This window comes from Branchiostoma floridae, chromosome 18 (assembly GCF_000003815.2).
Source record: "Branchiostoma floridae strain S238N-H82 chromosome 18, Bfl_VNyyK, whole genome shotgun sequence".
In the NCBI taxonomy this organism is placed as follows: Eukaryota; Metazoa; Chordata; class Leptocardii; order Amphioxiformes; family Branchiostomatidae; genus Branchiostoma; species Branchiostoma floridae.
The window spans coordinates 14,618,566-14,637,860 of NC_049996.1; the positions used below are offsets into that span (position 1 = coordinate 14,618,566).

The 19,295-nt window shown below is 45.2% G+C and overlaps 1 protein-coding gene across 4 annotated transcripts in view; it reads right to left on the minus strand.

The window, feature by feature from the left end:
* LOC118406140 (nuclear receptor subfamily 4 group A member 2-like) overlaps positions 1 to 12,964 on the minus strand; it is a 31,781-nt gene extending 18,817 nt beyond the window's left edge. For 2 of the 4 annotated variants that reach the window (XM_035806008.1, XM_035806007.1), the window contains exon 1: positions 12,742 to 12,964. In XM_035806008.1, the coding sequence (XP_035661901.1) occupies positions 12,742 to 12,949 (208 nt within the window). In that variant the 5' untranslated portion in view covers positions 12,950 to 12,964. Of the gene's footprint in view, positions 1 to 1,813; positions 2,007 to 11,768; positions 11,847 to 12,741 lie in introns of those variants that run through there. The other 2 variants (XM_035806009.1, XM_035806010.1) reach the window with 2 other exon arrangements.
* Between the last annotated feature and the right edge of the window lie 6,331 nt (positions 12,965 to 19,295).

The following is a 19,295-nucleotide window of genomic DNA, read 5'->3' on the forward strand; positions in this document are numbered from 1 at the left end:
CCACGCCGAGATGCAATTTTTTCCTTAATCTTACAACTTATTCTTTAAGAAAAAAAAACATGTACGCTGTATTTTCTGCTAAAATGGCAAGAAGGAATATCTGTACGTACAATTTGAGGACAAACAATGCTGGACCACAGTTGTACATGTACCGTTCAATTCTATGCATATATATATTTGTTCGACTTGGTACACTGTATATATCTACTCATATAGACTGCAATAGCGCTCAAAAATGTCCACAATTCGGTCTGAAACAAGTTGGAAAGAAATATCTAATAGCACAAATATGGTATGTACTTTTTTTCCACGTAAAATAGGTTACAGCAAGACAGGGAACGTGCAATATTTGTGGTAGCGATCATAAAAGCTGTTCACGTCTGTCGCAAAACGCTCGCTAAGTCCCGTCATAATCTTTCCTCCTTTCATCTGGAGATTCCTAATCCCGTCAAGAGCGTTCTGGTCGCCATGGAAGAGATCTGGGAGACATTTGTAAACAGATCTTTCGCTTTAAAGGCTTTGGTGGGTTAGTTTTAATCGGGAGGAACAGCCTGGGAAGCGGCGAGGCTCCCCCGGCGGGAAAATGCGGATGCAGCCACGGCCACAGCGCTGCAAGCGTCGGCAGGGCTATCTTTGGCAATTAGTTCTAGTTTCTGAACGTATACATGAATATATCAGCATTGTGTGCAGAAATTCAGCCCTCTTTATAAACAGACGTTGTTGCTATAGTTCCTGCTTTGCACATAGGAGTCAATTTTGGCGATTCTTGGTGGTAGAAATTAAGAGAACGTTAACGTTAAGTCACCATTGTTTCGCGACACTGTTAAGATTAGCACGAGCGGTGTTTTGTTCAGGCAATGCTGTAGGCTCTTTCTCACCGAGAAAAGAAACCGCCTCGGGATATTTAAGGCTAAACTATATAGAGAGTTTCCAATTTGTACGGTTGGCTATTCACACGATCACAATGCAATTTTTCTAAGTGTCCGAAAAGGACGAATTCGGCGTAATAGAGACAAAAACGGCAAGAAATGGGAAACGACAAGCTACAACTACGGTGTATTGAGCGGCGGTAAAATCTTCATGAAACAATTTGGGGGTAATATTCCACGTCTAACACCCGCCCCGGGCGCTTCTGCCAGCCAAATCTCGCTACTAATCCAAAGAGAACGGTCGCGAACGGAATATCAACGAAGGAGGTTGGTTCTAGAGCCGGGGAGAGAGACAGACATTGCCGTGGGAACATTTCGGCCGCTTCAGATTGAGTCTTCGCCGACGAAATCTAAGGAAGTCGCCGCGGACTGCTTGGAGGTGGCGAAACTACACACCCGTACGTCTTGCGGCACCTTAGCTGAAGAATTGAGGAAAGCTTCGCTTCGGGAATAGCGCATGGTTTAGACTGAACGTTACTTTGTACGGATATCCAAGCGGAGAAAGTAAAACAATTTTATCTCTGGCGCTAAGAAATATCAAGAATTGGAGAAAACTTCTCCTCCCGCTCGCCCAGTAGAAAGAAAGAATACTACTGAACGCGGATTTGTCTAATTGTAAAAAGAGTATCAACCCAATTGACAATAAATCCGAGCTGTGTAAACGGTATACATCATCACATTGTACGTTCCGTACAGTTTTGACGGCACCAATGAAAATGCACATAAATTTCCATACATCCAAAACAAAGCGCGAAAGATTCCGTAAATACCAACGAACACACTCTATATGCGCGGCATATGCCGTGCTCTAAGTGGAAGAGAAAGACGCAGAGAGAGAAGAAAAAAAGGGCGCCCGGGTTGAATAAAAGCATTCGGGTACGTACCATCCAACTCAGAAGCGAAGGCGAAATACTTAAAGAACTCCACCTTGGTCCACACTCGTCCAACACCTCTCACAGAACGGAGCTACCGCCACATGTCCGGTCAGCGCGAATTCCAGTCGCACACTAAAACTGCGATCTATGGAACAGATCATGCAATTATCCATTGCATTATATGATCATGCCTGTGTCCATATTTCTATTATGCCCGCCATAAAACTGATATTAACCCATGCAAATCATGGCGAGGGGTGGGGGAGGAATAATACACACTCCGGACTGGTTAATTGAAGATAGGTACTGACGTGTGCTATAAATATTTTAGGCCCCTCCATTTAATTTTCTCCAATAAGGGGAGGAAGCGCTCTGAGTGGTAGGAAGTTAATTACTTTGCGGGGAAGAAGCAATCAGGCCTGCTGATTGGATGTCACGACATGGTGGGGGTTCTATCTTGTCCTCGTCCGCCGGACGACAAAACCGGCGCCGTTAGAACCCAAACTTTCGCGCGAACCACGTAGGGTGGGGAGGACCGAGAAACAAGCCATGGGGTTCGTTTAGAAGCGTACGTGTGCGCGCGTGCGGGCGTTCGCGTTCTAAGCCTCATCGCACGTGCATGGGCGCTAACTAACTGTACACGTCCCGCAAAATAAAACAAGTCGTCAACCATCCGCAAACAATACATTGTCATCATAAACAGATAAATATCTAATGCCGAATCCCCCCTCGGGAGCGCGCGCATTCATCCAGCGAACAAAAGCTCTTGCCTGGAGCGACGTGTCTCTCCCCGTCTTCTAATTCCATTAGGAAATTGATCTATAAAACGACAATTATTTATACGCTATATTGCTAATTAGATGAGTTTATTAATATTAGATGAGCCCACAATTGTCTGTGAAGTGTGTACTCGGATGGGATTGGGCTATAAATCACAGCGACAAGGTGGGGACACTTTCTCAACTTCTCGCTTTCCTACAAACGTAATTTCAACAAACTTCTAAGGTAGCTGAAACACGTCAATTAAACTGCTACATAATGCACCCTGGGTACAACGATAATAAATTAAGTTTGACAAAACCTTTTACCTACGTTACTTTCTGATTTCTACATTTCAATCGGAAAATCTATTTCAACTTATTCTACTTTTGCGGAGTCGAGATTTGATAGTCTCCAAGCAGACCCTACGATGCCATAAGATAGTATCAAAGCTTGCCAAGGAGTATAGCCGGCCAACGGGAGTCAAACGGTCATATTCACACAACTAGGCCGGCTTCACTCCTCTGCCAGCTTTTGATGCTATCTTATGCTAGCTACCGTAGGATCTGCTTGGAGACTAGAGATTCGACGCATCAACTTTTCGGTAGGTGGAGGATCTTCTGTAGATCGTGTTTTTGAGCGGGTCCCCGTCCTGTCGTGTGTTTTGTCGTGCTGGATGGTTACCATGCAAGTCGCGAGGACGGAACGACGGAACGCATTTCCTAGGGAGTGATTTAGCGCGGACCCGGGGCAGGAAACATCCGCCGCGCGGTGAGATAGATAGTCGCTATCCCCGCAACCGTGTCCGCCGAAATTTAGAAATATTGGCGGCGCCTCGGACCGTGTCGGGAAAAATTTGAAATATCGGAGGCGGCCGTAATGCGTGTCCAAAAACTTTACAAGTTGACATCGGCGTCACGGGGACTGGTCGCCATCGATACCATTCATTCTGCGTAATGGCCGCTCGGAGCTCGTTTTATCGGGCCTCGCGCGAGCCGTCCGACCGATAATGGAGTCATAAAGGACATCAGGGGACTGTGGAAGCGTGTCGCGCTCATGCTGAAGCCGTCACCGCGCGGTGTATACCCTTGTCAGTGCCAGCATCAGCCCCAATCTCATCCGGCGGCGATAGATGGGGGTCAGGACGAGGAATTGCCCCCGAGTTTCTGCCGCAGACAAAGTTTTGCTAGCTCCGTGGGGATGGTGATAATTGGAAAACTTATGTGGGGACAAATGAGACGAGAAGAGAGGGGAGGAGCTTTTGGAAAGTTGGAAAGTTTGTAAACTAGCGACAAATTGGAAAAGTTACGACTTTTGTGGGGACAAATGAGAGGGTAGTTGCTTTAGAAAGTTTGCTAGCGACGCATACAGCAGAAATTGGACGAGAAGAGAGGGGAGGAGCTTTTGGAAAGTTGGAAAGTTTGTAAACTAGCGACACATACAGCAAAATTGGAAAAGTTACGACTTTTGTGGGGACAATTGAGAGGGTAGTTGCTTTAGAAAGTTTGTAAACTAGCGACGCATACAGCAGAAATTGGAAAACTTATGTGGGGACAATTGGGACGAGAAGAGAGGGAGGAGCTTTTGGAAAGTTTGTAAAATTGGGAAACTTATGTCGGGACGAATGAGACGAGAAGACGAGAGGAGGAGCTTTGGAAAGTTTCTAAAATTGGAAAACTTATGTCGGGACAAATGAGAGGGGAGTTGCTCGGAAAGTTTGTAAAGTAGCGACACATACAGCAGAAATTGGAAAACTTATGTGGGGACAATTGAGACGAGAAGAAAGGGGAAGAGCTGTTGGAAAGTTTGTAAAATTGGAAAACTTATGTCGGGACAAATGAGACAAGAAGAGAGGAGGAGGAGCTTTTGGAAGTTTGTAAAATTGGAAAACTTACGTCGGGACAAATGAGACAAGAAGACGAGAGGAGCTCGAGGAGCTTTGGAAAGTTTGTAAAATTGGAAAACTTATGTCGGGACAAATGAGAGGGGAGTTACTCGGAAAGTTTGTAAACTAGCGACACATACAGCAGAAATTGGAAAACTTACGTGGGAACAATTGAGACGAGAAGAGAAGGTAGGAGCTTTTGGAAAGTTTGTAAAATTGGGAAACTTATATCGGCACAAATGAGACAAGAAGAGATCGAGGGGAATTGTTTTTGGAAAGTATGTAAACTAGCTACACATACAGCAAAGTTGGAAAACTTATGTCGGGACAAATGAGACGAGAAGAGAGGGGAGGAACTTTTGGAAAGTTTGTAAACTAGCGACACATACAGCAAAGTTTCACTATTGGCTAACTACGAAACGTCCTTTTTCCTTCTTTGCAATTTCTTTGCCATGTTTTGTATCAAAATAATAAAAGCTTAGTAAGATTTAACTGGCCTAAAAGTGAACTGACCGGCCGGCGGATAGCTGGATAGACTGCAAAAAACTGACTAAGATCCCGTGGCAACTTATTTGTCCCTATTTGGCCAAATTCTTCTCTTTTGTCATCCAGCTGACACTTTTGCTTGGAGACGAGAATGTTACAGTCACTAGAGTTTGGCTCTTCTAACTTGTACAACATTACGATGGATGGGAAGGCGGCATCCCACCACTTCTGTGGGTGCTCACGCCAGCCGTTTGGGACGTGGCGACAGACCAGACGAAGCGTACGGCGGCACGAGTGGTTGCGTTCGGTAACGATGTGAAATCACCATGGTAATAACGCACGACAGGTATCGTCCGGGAACTCGTGATTCTCCCAGCGATTTTCGCGCGATAATTGACCGGAAACTCCGCTCGTTTAGAGTGCTGAGGGACACGGCAAACTTTCCAAAGGATTTTCTTTATTCATTTGTCTTTTATTTTTTTGTGCGTCGCGAGAGAATGAAGTTCCAAGGTGCTGGTTTAGCGTATTTGTGCGGCTGTCAAAGAGAATCCTAATGGGGCAGTGTTTGGGGAACTTTGGGTGGAACAAATCTCAAACGAATTACAGTTTTTAAAGATATTTCATCATTCTCAAAGGGGGAAACCCTGCCACTACAGTTCTAAAGAGGAGAGTCTTGAAAAACTCTTTTTGATCATACGAAGCACGTAAGGTACGGATAACATTCCCTTTCGTGTATTTCTATTAACTAATACTCTTCAATGTCGTTCATAAAACAAAGGTACACACAAAAAAGGCCTAAGACTACGTTATCGAGGTTCCTTGCTCACAAGAACGCCTCCGTGCGCGCGTGGCGGTACTGCAACTCCGGGAAACCTTCGACGTCCAAGTTGACGACAATCGTTCACAAGACATAAAGGGGAACTACGATGTAACTTAACGGGAAAAAAAAAGATTATGGTGCGCGCCCCTTCCACGTGCGTGCGTAGGTGTATAATGAACCGGATGCCCAGATCTGTACGTACGGTTACCTTTACTTCTGACGTGGTGTTGCGAGATAAGTGCGAACAGTCTAAGACTCGCTCCGGGCGTTTTTCCTCTCTGACGCCTAAAAGTGCGCTAATTCCTCGTCTCACGTTGCATAGCAACCGCTCTTTGTCACCTAGCAACCATCATCCAATACGATTTTGTCTGTAGGAGGACGGTGAGGTAAAAAAAAGTTTGGCGGCGATACAAGATAACCAAGGTTTTCCTGACATGCGATCTACGGTTAAGCTAAGGGCACAACCCGCCGTACGTGCAATTTGTGCGTACGTTTTTTTTTTTGTTTTTTTTTTTTTTGAGACCATGTCCGCTACGTTTTTCTGAAAACGTTCAGGCTATACAAGGCAGGCGCGTCGCCCGCACTGGCACGTACGGGGGGCGAATCCGCAGCCTGATGGTACACAAAGTTTTGCCTGCACGTTAAGTTCTACGGCTTGTCTGCGTGCTCCAAAATCCGTCGGATTCCCTACGAGTTCGTACGGAGGCGGTACTTACCACTTACGGATAACAAAAGATTGCCGACGTTTTGGCACGTAGACGGGTTGTGCCCTTAGCTTAAGAGGCGGCCCACCTTGCTAGATCCTCAGTAGGGAGCCCCGTAAAACACATCTGAGGGCTTCGCTCCAGCTTATGTTGGCTTAATACCAAGGGCCGCTAAGTTAAACCACAAAATCACAGGCTTGGGGATGTGCCGGGGTCGACTAATGCCTCCTTATGGCCCTTCCAGAAGTGTGTCTTTGTCGTTTTTTATATACCGCTGAACCGAAAAATGGTACGGACTTTCTAAAACGTCTATACGTTTGGGGAAAATGCGCTGTTTGAGAGTGGCGACAAATAAACAAGTATAGAACTTCTCATGAATCCAGTTTAAGCCTTTATCAAGGAAGGTGTCAAGTTCTTGAGGAAATAACGGTTAAAGGTAGTTAATAAATGAAATAGGACACATTTGGGGGAGGACTTCTCTTCAGAATGTATACATTTCAGCAGAATATGATGATTTTGCAAAGCTTTTTTCAATTGTTATGATATTTAATACCGTACTTCTTACTTCGGTAATTTGTTCTCGGATCGGCAGGCTTTGTTTTTTGTTGTTGTCCAACATGGCAGACTGAGTAGTTATGTAAGGTTACGGCGGAATTAAGTGCTTCTGGCGATCCACATGCAACAATATACATGGAATATCGAGACCTGTGTGTGTGTGTGTGTGTGTGTGTGTGTTTGTGTATGTGTGTGTGTTAATTCTGAGGTGCGTACTCAGAACACACGTGGAAGCTTAAAACGCCCCCTTGTCGTTAAGTGATGCCATATTTCCCAAGGATCATAAGTGCTGCGATTATGTAAACGCCTCTCTGCAAGGTTCGTACGTACGAAATTTGAGATCTTGCAATCGTAGGTAACTTTATGATCCACAAAGACTTACGTAAGTTCCATTAATCTTTAGAGTTTTCCGCACACGATAATCGGCTAATGGTTGTCAGTGTTATGCAATCTTTCTCTGATCTAATGTGAGTGAAAGTTGAACGTTCATAGACTCTAGCAGACAGAGCTAGACCCAACAAGTCTAGCTTCAAGACCCCCCTCTTAGAGATCGTTCAAAGACCTTCAAAGCTCATTGCTACAAAGAACCAGATTAGGCGCTAAAAAGGAGGGTCGAGGCATGAGGCTTTGTATGCGGTTGTTCGTAGATACCCGCGGTTGTCCATTGATGTACACTGATAGGAAGCAAACAATGGACCGATCCTGTCGAACGCCATATCGAACAAATAGAACCCCCTATTCTATTTCGAACACCTCCGTCAAAAACTGCCACAGTGAGACAGAAATGGCGATTTTTGACGAAGGTGTTCGAAATAGAACCATGATCGAACAGGGGTCGGGGTTTGGGGATCGGTCCATTAACCAGTAGAGCAACCGTAAGTTCTATACCTCTGATCTCATGTGAGTAAAAGTTGCACAAGGTGCATAGTTTCAAAGAGGACGTTCGTACAGACTTTTGGACAGGTGCCCTTGGACGTGTCTGTAGCAAGGCTAACTCTACACCCACTGACAGTGTGTGGGCGTGTGTTTCTGTAGGACCTACAGCCGAGGAGTTGTCCTGTATAGGCCCTGGAAACAGTCTGCCATCCAGGCTACCAGTAGTGTTGGCCTTGGGCGTGTCTGTAGCAAGGCTAACTCTACACCCACTGGAAGTGTGTGGGCGTGCGTTTCTGTTTTTGCCCCAAGGATTGACGCAGTTCGAGGCTACCTATACAAGTGTATACGTCCCGCCGCTAGCGTCTGTCTCACATACGCATGCTCAGACCATGTGCTTGGCTCACGGCCGTTCGTGGCGACGGCCAGAAAAGTTTCTAAGTAAAATGTAACGACTAATTATTGTTTCCCTGGGTGAGCGCAGTTCGAGGCTATACAAGTGCATACGTCATGCCGCTAGTGTTATACCTGCGCATGTTCAGACCGTGTGCTGCGCTCACGGCCGTTCGTGGCAACGGTCAGAAAAGTTTCCCAGTAAAAGAGGAGATGTACCAACTAATTGTCTCCCGGGGTGGGCGCGAGCAGTGGGAAGGATGTGGATATGGGGGCACGTGCCCTCGTTAGGGGGCGCTAATGTAGACCAGACCAGAGGGGCGGAGAGAATAGACTCTAGCCTCCAAGAATGGTGCCTTAGAGATAGTACCAAACTGGACAAGGAGTGTAGTCAGTCAAGAGGTGTCCATTTGCCAGGTAGCAAAACACACTTTTAAGCCGGCTTCACTCCCATGCCAGCTTTTGATACTTATGCTACCGTAGGATCTGTTTGGAGATTAGCGGAGAGTCTGTAGTCTCCAAGCAGACCACACGGTGCCTTAGAGATAGTATCAAAGCTGGCCAGGGAGTGTAATCGGCTCCGGTGCCCGTTTGACTCCTATATGGCTGGCTACACTCCTTGGCAAGCTTTGATACTATGTCTAAGGCACCGTAGGGTCTGCTCAGTGACTAACTAGCCTCTACCAGACTGACTACACTGGGTGGTGTAGGGAGAATGATTTTCCAGGGGAGTTTTGCTACTACTGGAGGGTTTGGCCGACCGAAGGGGGAACTTCAGCCTTTAATAGCGTGGACTGACTACCCAGGCCGATTTTCCGATTCATTGCCACATTCTGCTATCCCCGTACCACCATAGGACGGCCTGTCGGAGGCCTATTTAGAGATATCACTAGGGGCGACGCTCGCTCGCTTATGGCCAAGTTTAGCGGTCTTATAAAGTGACTAACTTGGAGACAACCTGACCCAGATGTGGGCACAAACTCCCTGCGTCTTCTCAGACGCTTGTACAAGTTTTATCGACAAGACAGCGACACTACCGACCCTTCCCAATGGTGGCACGCACATTGCACAGATAGCTCAACACATACATACACTTTTTCTACCTTAAACGTTCAAATCACAGACTTCTACAGCTTCAGATGCAGTCTCAAGCTTCTCAGATCAAATCCCAAGACTGAGACACTTTTAACAGCCCAAACAAACAATTTAACAGCCTAGAGGCTTGACATGAGAGCTGTATCAACTATGAGGAAGTGTACTAGCTCGACTTCCTTGCAAGAGCGATCTGCCTTGTTCTATGCTATGGTATATTTGGGCTGCAGACAAAATGGCATAATGGGAGTGACAAACCAACGTTGAACGTAGCTACATTAAAGCTAATGCACCATGCAAATTGGGTAAACTCACAAACATACAAAATGTAGCTAGCGAGCAAGACAAGAGTGTTGATGCCAACATGGCGGATAGAAAGCGTCCTTCTCTCGCTAACTGATAGTCTAGAGGACACAAGTCCAACCCTTAGTGTCCTTAATATGGGGTCAAGACAAGGTCGAAAGCGGTAGAATTCCCTTGGGACTTGTTTCTAAGCAAATCTACGGTAGCTAAGCAGTGAGCCTTTGGTACAAGATACCGCTGTAAGTAAGGTGGTAGCTCTTTGTATAACCAACTACTATCAACTCAAACAGCAGACTGCTGCAAGCTAGCGCTTAGGGAGTACAATATAGCACCCAAACAAAGTGATCTTATTGATAATTAACTTCCAAAACAAACACTAGCGGTGTAGCTTGGATGAAACTCCCGGTGGATTGTGCCGTACAGTTTAAGTCATGAATGATTAAGGGTGTCACTGAGGGAGAATCTCGTGCGAGAGGTCGCGGGGGAGAGCTGAGAACCAGACATAAAAGACGTATGTGTCGTACGCAGGCTAAGATATCACAAGCGTCACCCAGAAGGTGGGGAATAAAGGCGTTACGTAAAAGTGCAAATACCTCAAACCACAAATGAAATCTACCTTTGACGCATATGTGTGGCCAGAGGCGCTCACACTAGCAACACATGCACAGCATTGCAGTGTAAAGTACGCACACACAAAGCATATACATACACGTATATATCAGTACGTGTTATATTAAACAATAATGAATTTCTATTGTTATATCAAGGACACTTTGGTTGTATCTATAATTAAGCAATAATGCACTTCCATTACCAGCTGGACACCATGAAATAAGTATAAGAAATTTGATAATTCTATAAACCAACCAACAATCAGAAATATAACGATAAAAGGCTTAGAAAAGCTAGGCATGTTTAGCATATGGTTGTGTCTATGGGTATAAGCGTCATGGGAATGGGCGTATGACTGCTACGCTTTTCTTTGCTTATAATGGGGCATGTGGTTGTGTTGTTTACAAAGCGGTTACAAAGTTTTTAAATTCCTGTCAGCAACACCCACAGGTTGGCTCAATAGTGCGTGAAAGGGCAGTGGGTCTAGGGGCGCATGTGGTGCGGGCTGGCGCTACAGAAGTGACCAACGCGTGTGACAAGTGCGCGCTAAAACAACACCGCTTAAATCGAACTGTGAGCGGCTTAGACTAGTAAACCACAAGCTAGCATTAGTATTTGCTACCAGACAAAGGCATATATGCTTCTTGCGTGCACGTACAAGCTGATTCCTACTATGCGACAAGTATGGTATGATTTAACGCGCTAGAATTGGGGCAGCATTGGCAATGGGACATGCTACGTATAGTGTTCAGAATATAAACGGTTTCTAGAAATCGTGCAACTGCAAAAGAAGCTTTAAGTGCATTAAGCAGTAGCTACAGATAAACAACTAGTAGATGTAATTCCAAGAAGCTAGCGTTGGGCATAATTACCAGCCTTATCCCACTATTTGAGAAACCCCACAGCATGTCGGCCACCAGAGAGCTCGCCCGTTCGCCCGGCGTGAGCCAAAAAGCGGCGGCGCGCTGCAGCTATACAGGCTTCAAACTAGGTCGGCGCAGGCCTAGAGGCTAAGCCCTACCACCGTAATGGACACAGTAAACTCCGAGAGTGCAAACAGAAACGTATCAAGCCACCGGCTATGCGGATTTCCACCCAAGCAAAGGCTAGGCCGTATAAATCTATGTGTAAAACCTACAGTACACAGGACTTAAGGCTGGGGTGTAACACAAGCATTAGTGCATCCATTAAAAGAAATACGGGGGTTGGCTATGTCCGTCTGGTGTCCGGAGCGCTACTAGTGTTTAAGCGATGGAACCGACAAGGAATTAAACTAACGCTAATTGAAATTTAAAAAAAAAGTGCGAAGCAATTGCAAATTGGAAAAAAACACTAGGATGGGGTTGGGATTAATATGGTAAGGTCTGATATTAAGGGCGAAGCCTTGTTGCGACCCCGTGCGGGATCACCGGAGGGGGCGGGAAACCCCGGCGGGGCACCAAGCGTCTGTCACCGAAGAAAATCCTACAACTCGCCGCTTACCTTTCATACCAGTCTTGCTTCCATAGATTGCTTTAGTCCCTTGCTACCGGTAGCACCAATACGAAGTGTGAGGCCCGCCTACGAAACAGAAGTTAAAGAACCCTATATCACCCCCTTATACATAGTAGGCATAAACATACACTGGGGGATTGGGGCGGATAGTTCTGAATCATGATAGTCACCAACCCACACACACAAACACCACACGACATAACCACGACCGTTACACGACACCAACTTTAAACCTTAACACATTTAAACTTACTTTAACCCACGCTACCACATCCACACTCACAGAAGCATATACTAACATAGCCTACATGTATGATAATATAAACTCAATCCAACCATCATAATGATAAAATAATTCAAGCATGTATCACAATATTAAAATCTAACACCATCAAAAATGTGAAACAAGAAAGGTACAGTACAATATACAGTATGTAAATAGTTGCGGCATAGACGTCAGTGCGGTAAGTAGTTTACCTATGTGTGTGTGTATATATTGACCTGTTGATTTGGGACCCGCCCATTCACCTACATGTGTTATACACTACGCCTGACCGATCTCCAATCTCAACATATGTGTAGTAAACAACGGAAACACCGCCTCTCAAGTATTGCAAAGACGTGAATATCGACAGTAAATAAACATAAAACACTCGAGAATTGCTTATTTTACTCTTTTAGCTCTTATTTTAGCAGTTGTACCAACTTCGTATTGTGTTAGTATTGAGAACGCAAGCTTTTGCAATACACAGCACAAAAACAAGCATAAAAAGATGATATCTTACTTTTCATGTTATTGTTTCATGATCGTGAAGTTATTATTTTCAGTTGTTTTGTATCGGCTAGTTTTTGCGATCTTTGGTTACGCGTTGTTACTCGCGCCATGTGTTAGCTAGTAGTAGTACACACACTCAGTCAGTCACCGTACCGTTGTACGTTCAGTCTTCGGGAGCGCTCTTACCGTGTTCCGAGCCTGCTTCCGTCTTCACTCTGCAACGTGCAGCGTTGCCTTTCTCCTCGGCAAAATCCACCTTGAGCTCGCTGAGCAAGTGGCGCATCCAGATCGGTGAGATCGGGTGCCACGCGAAACAACAGTACGTCCGACGCGAGCGCTCACATGGACAGACTCTGACAGTCCCGTCGGCCTCGGTTCCTATATGAGAAACCATTTCGCCGCACAACACAACGGGCCAACGTCACCAGTTTGTGCATGTTCGTCAGACATTCCTTGAAATTAGCATGCTCCAATAGTAGCCGCGCCCAGTAATTGCAGTCTCTACGGTTGGTTAACACTAGAGTGCCGTCAGTATACACGGCTGCTGTGGTCGTGACGTCACGGACCGGGCCCCACTGCGTGCTCTCCCTGCCCAAAACAAATACTGCCCGTATTTCCATGTCATTAGCATGCATGTATACGTCAGAACCCGCGTCCGTCCAATCAGGGCGCGACACTGATAGCATGCTTGGTGCTTATCCTATGTTATGTGGGCTGGCGGCTTTACGTAGTCGGTAATCTTGGCACACGTAGACGGTCCCCTAAATATAGCGAGCCGGGGACAATCCTCCATGAGGTTTTTGCAGGGGACCGTGGCAGGAGTATAAGCCGTGTGTTTGTGTGTGCAAGTGGACCGGGACTGTAGCGGGACAAATTTAGCCCGGACATAACAACGTTTGTGACACCGTGAAAACAGCGGTGTGTATTTACGGATATTGTTTTTTTTCTACGCCTTTTGTTTTGTACGTACTTTTTTAACAAGCCAAATAAGGTGCGTTTCCGCAAAGGCATATCCCCTGCCAAAGGACAACTAGCACACTAACAACTTGACCGCTATCTTTACAACACAATGCTGCTACTGAACTCTAAGAAAAGAAAAAAGGCTTTCTAGTCTTATACCCCCAAACCATTGCTACATACCCAATCTGCCACCTTAAAGTCGAGCTTAAAAGAATTGAAAGCGAAAAACATAGTTATAAAACCTGTATTCTACCAACTTCGATACCATTAATAATGTACTTTTTACAAATAAAAAGTATTACTGCTGTTTTTTATATATATTTCGCTTAAAAAAGATACTAAAACAGTACTAGTTTTACTTCTATGCCCAGCCCTCCCACTCGAAGTCCCTTGCCTACTCTAGCGATTCCGACCGCTCCCAATAATTAGATTATCTAGTTTGCTTCTGACGATGATACAATAAGAGTTACATTAATAACATCGTATCGATTCCCTGCGACTCTAGCTAGCGAAGTAATAATAGCCAATTTTTCTCGCTTCGCTCTCTGGAAGGGTTGAGTAATTATAAGTCTAACACGAGGGTAAGTCTGGTTCTGTAGCTCGCCCGGTATTTTATATTGGCCCGTTGTTGCCACGCCAGGTAACTAACTTGCTGTCAGAATGCAACAAGAAATGACTCTGGCGCTGAAAAAGCAATGCATACTTATTGGAGGGGTTCAGTCTTGATAAATCAGTCTCTAAAAAGGTGGTGAGGGAATGGATGGGTTGGTGTGCACCCCCCCTCTCAACACAAACGCAGGAGCAAAAGAAAAGAAAGGCAAAGAAGTCGAACCTAGCAAGTTACAGTTCAGAGTTAGCTTTTAGACTAGAGTAGACATATTCTATACTGTTCTGCATTGTTTGTCCATTTTCATGTCAACTGCAATTAGCCCTCGGGCATGAATTTGCAATAATATACCATCAAGTAACCTCAAAGAGAGAGAGAGAGATACGGATAGAAAGAAGGAGAAGTAAAGAGAGACAGAGGGAGAGTCAAAGTTCTGTTCAGTGAATCTCGACTTTCTCGTTTTGCAATTACAACCCGGTAGCGCGCACCACCGCAGAGTCCCCGAGTCCCAACTCTATATCGTTGGAGTTCTACTGAGTAGTCGCAGTGGATATCAACATATCACCAACTAACTCCCGCCGACTCCCGTGTGGTCGAACGTTAATGGGCCGCAGCGTATCAAATATACGCGAGGATTAAACACGTTTGTGCATCTAAATTCCTCCCGCTTTCAGATCCAATATCTTCCCAATTTGCGGGTCACTCTCGGAGTCAAGCATGTATTTCTATGTGCATCTCAACGACGTACTTGCGTAATTAAAGATAAACTTAGGATCACGCCGTAGTTTCTTATTATGTATACCTTCTTGTTTGACTAACTCCTTAATAAGTCTCCAAACTTTTCACCCAAAAAACATTACTGTCACTAACTAAGAATAATCCTCTACCTGTACCAAATCAAATCCTTATGCCACTCAACAAATATGTATGAATATGATCTGGAATAGAAAATCAAAGCAAAATTCCCTCAAGTCTCTTTCCATAAGGGAGTCTACCGCTGGGGTGACTACTAACCAGAAATTTAAACTTGAATAATGGGATCTGGATTAGATCTCGGCTCCAGGGGGACTGAAACAATCAGCTAGAACTCTGCAAAAATAGCTATCACTCCGGCACAATTAGCACTGCTTCTGTCGGAGCCTCTATTACCTTCTAGCCGTGGGTTGACTGCGCTTCACGCTTGATAAATGTGCCCTGTAGTGCCATTCTATTACAATGATGTATACTTCAGCTCGCGCGGTGTTGTATTAATTAATTACCTCTCTTAATAACTTTTGTTGCGTCCAATTTCTGCAGATTTGCGTGCTAATAAATTTGGAAATGAAAATACATAACTTAGCCGTGCAGAGAGGGAATGGGTTTTCAATCCTGTCTAGGAACTTTTAATATTTACTTAAGTAATAAAGGAATTTATTTTCTGCTAAACTTGAGAATAATGGTAGGAAAAGTTACGGTTGCTTTTGATACGATTGACTATTGAAATTTTTAATTTTTATCGAATCTATATATACTCAGAATATCTTATACAGCATTCACAAGTGATTTTTTATTTGTTTTGGTATGTGTTAAGTAAACATTACCACTTCATGCCGATGTCTATACATCGTACAAACAATAACTTAATAAACGTGTGTGCAACCTAATTGTGAGTGTGAATCTCTGCCCGAATGTGATACCGTGCTCAGTGTGGGCGGTAGGCGCCCATTTCGTGCGGCGTTCCCGTGTGGGTTGCCCCGGGAGATCTTGGGAATAGCGCGCGAAAATTGGCAATCTCGGCGCAGAGGCAAGGCCACGGCCCCCAATCCACCGTGCGCTGCCAAACAAGCCCTAAACGCCGCTAATAACGTAATATTATGATTTTCTCATAGCGGTTGATCAATCCCGGGACGTGATTGTCTGACAATGGCAGTTGACCCCGCCAGACGGATGGGGAGGCGAGGCGGGATTACCTCATCTATTCCCGCCAAGCCTGCTGCAGACGACTTTTTTCACTCACGGGTTGGCTAGGATAAGTTTCAATACCACAAAAAAAGTAAGGAAAATTTACAATCTATTCTCGCCTGCTAGCTGCAGACGACTTTTTTCTCATCCACACACGGGTTGGCTGGAGTAAGTTCCAGTCCCACAAAGCAAGGAAAATTTACAACCTATTCCCGCCTGCTGAAGACGACTTTTTTTATCCACACACACACACGGGTTGGCTAGGATAAGTTTTCAGTTCCACAAAGTCAGACAATTTACACCCCACTTCGCCTCATCGACGCTCTTTTTTCTATCCACACACGGGTTGGCTAGGACATGTTTCAGTCCCACAAAGCAAGGAAAATTTACAACCTCACCTCTCGACACGCAGATGCTGCTATCTGACTGAAACTCTGCCAGAATACATTTATACTAGTCAAAACGTCTGCTATTTAGTCTCAGTTGCTAACTCGGAAAACGGTGTGGCAGAAGTTATCACTGCGTTTGAAGAATACGATTCAAGGTCAGGGTAGCAACCAATTAAAACTTTTCTACGATCGTAATTTTTCTAGCGAGGCCACCGAACTCTATACAGTTTTTTTTGTAAAGTCGATTTTAATCTCCCACCCCACCCCCTCCTCCTAAAAATTCACACAAACTTTTGTTTCAAATGTAAAGACAGGGATCATCTAAACAAATATGGCGACGAAGATGGTTTGTATGAGATTCATTCATTCAATCACTCATTCTTGTTTCTGTCGAGGTCTTCTGTGCGAATGTTGCATGCGACTTGCCTTGGCGGGTCCGGGACTCGAACCCGGGCCTCTGGCAACCACCAGCGCTCTTCCAGCTGAGCCAACCCACCGTTCGGCATGAGGGAAGTCGTGATGTGTGTTGTTGTTGTTGTTGTTGTTAGTGCCCGTGCATGTGGCAAGCGTATGGTGGATGTGAGTTGTGAGTTGTGACTTCGTACGTGTGTTAGTAGTATATGTAGAACCATTCATGCACAAGTCCAGTCAGAATTTCTCGACGTTTTGCCCATTCAAAGATAACCAAAAAACAATGTGGTATAGGGCGGTGCATATCTCCCACCAATAGCTCTTGGGCCAGATAGACTTTGTACAAGCACTGCAGGGGGAAGGGGATATTCCCCTAATAACTTCACAATAATCCCTCCACAGTAGATTGATTTGTATAATTATATCAGTAGCAAGTAAATCTGCACTTTGCTTCCAACTGGGTGTAACAGACATTTCCACTATCCTTCCGAAACTGTTCACTTGAAATGAGTCAGAGTCGAAATGGCGATTTAAGAAACCAAATGTCACTTAAGACCGTGGGGGCGTCGCGCCTTAAGGGTGAACGCAAAGGTTGCCTTCTGTTACGTCCTCTTTAACCTTCCTCTCAGACAAAAAAAATGGAACTGGATGTCAGAGTTATGCAACACCAGTTATTTTTGCGTGTGAGGTACAGGTATACATTTTCCTTCTAGTTATGTAAGACCGAACGAGTACGTTTTTCCGTCCCCACACGTTGGGTAGCCACGTGCCGTGTGGTCGGTAGCCGGGGAGCAGACGTTTTTCCCGGGGATTGTCCCTGTAATCCGATATCCCCACACCTGTAATCGGTACCCATTAACACCACTTAACGTCCCGTCCGGCTCAAGCCGTCGTTTCTACACGACAGCTTACCGCAAACGGACGGCATTAAGAGATCATGATACCGGCGGTGGAAATCGAACATTCGATGGGGTGGCCGGGTCTTGTTACACTCACGCTTAACGTATCGGCAGAAGACAGACGGGGACTCGTGTAAATCGTTTAGGACGCAACAGGAAATCGATGGAAGGGGGATTACGAGTATTCTGTTGGCGAGCTCGCCCTGCAGAAGCCGACACGAACGCTTTATACCAGACGACTCTTTCCCTGGGTTGAAAGACTGAAGCAAAAGATAAAACAGTCTAGGATATCACTCTGTAGATATACTGGAATTATTCAAATTTTAAACTCACAGAACTGGTCTTAATGAGAAAGATTATGCGAAAAATAAAACTACCAATATTGATAAAGCGGATCTGAAGGTCTATGTGGCTTGCCCCCCTCCCCCCTACAGCAACGTGAACACCTGATTGACCATGGGGTTACCTGAGTTCAGAATCAGATCCGGTGTACTGAAAAAAGTCACACGTAAGGCCACTGACATTTCTCGCAGGTCACACACAAACACTGTGGACTGAAATCTATATATCGACATTTTGTGCGTTTGTTTTTAAGATCCTTTCAAACATCACTATAGACATCTGTACAGTAAAAGTATTCTACAATACGCACATTGCAAGATATTTGTGTCTTTCTCTCTGATGTTTAATCCATACATGTGGTTCGACTTTGTTTAACTACCTGACCACAGACGGGAGTGATCGTTTGTTGAGAGAACAGACTCGTATGGGCGGTTACAAACTTTAAACTATGAATCAGAGATTCGCCCACAAATTTCACCCCGCCAAAAATCATCTCAGCATATGGTTCAAAGAACTCCAAAGAACTGTTTATTTGCTTATAAAACCCCAAAGCTGCTATATCACCAATGGAAAGGCCTACATTCAAAGAAAATTTGCAACCAGACTAAGCGGAATCGAATCAGCAGGAACAAAGTTGCACAAATATCGGGCTAGATTTCTTGTAACTTCAATATTTTGTAGGCCGGATGCCCAAAACACCCTAATCTCCAAGCAGATCGTACGTTAGCATAAGATTTATCAAAATCTGGCAAAGGAGAGTAGCCGACCTAGGAGTGTGCATTGCCTACCGGCTTCACTCCTTTGCCAGTTTTTGATACTCCAGTAGAAGCCAGTTAATTGCACAACGAATAACCACACTTCTGTTAATTGCACGGAATCCCGAAATCCCGTGGTGGTGTCGTCCAGCTTCACATTATTGCACCACCCGGATAATTGCACGAAATGCGCTGACAAATGGGGTGTGCAATTAGACGGCTTCTACTGTATCTTATGCTACCGTACGATCTGCTTGGAGATTGAACCCACCCCACCCACCCGGACGTCTCGGCCCCAGGGTGTGATGAAAACAGATGAGTCAGCCCCGTGCGTTACTGTTTGCCTGTGACGACTTGACCCCGAACCCTCCAGACGAAGACTTGCGACAGCACGATACACTCTGTCGTAAACACTCCTCGCCTCCCCTTTTGCTCA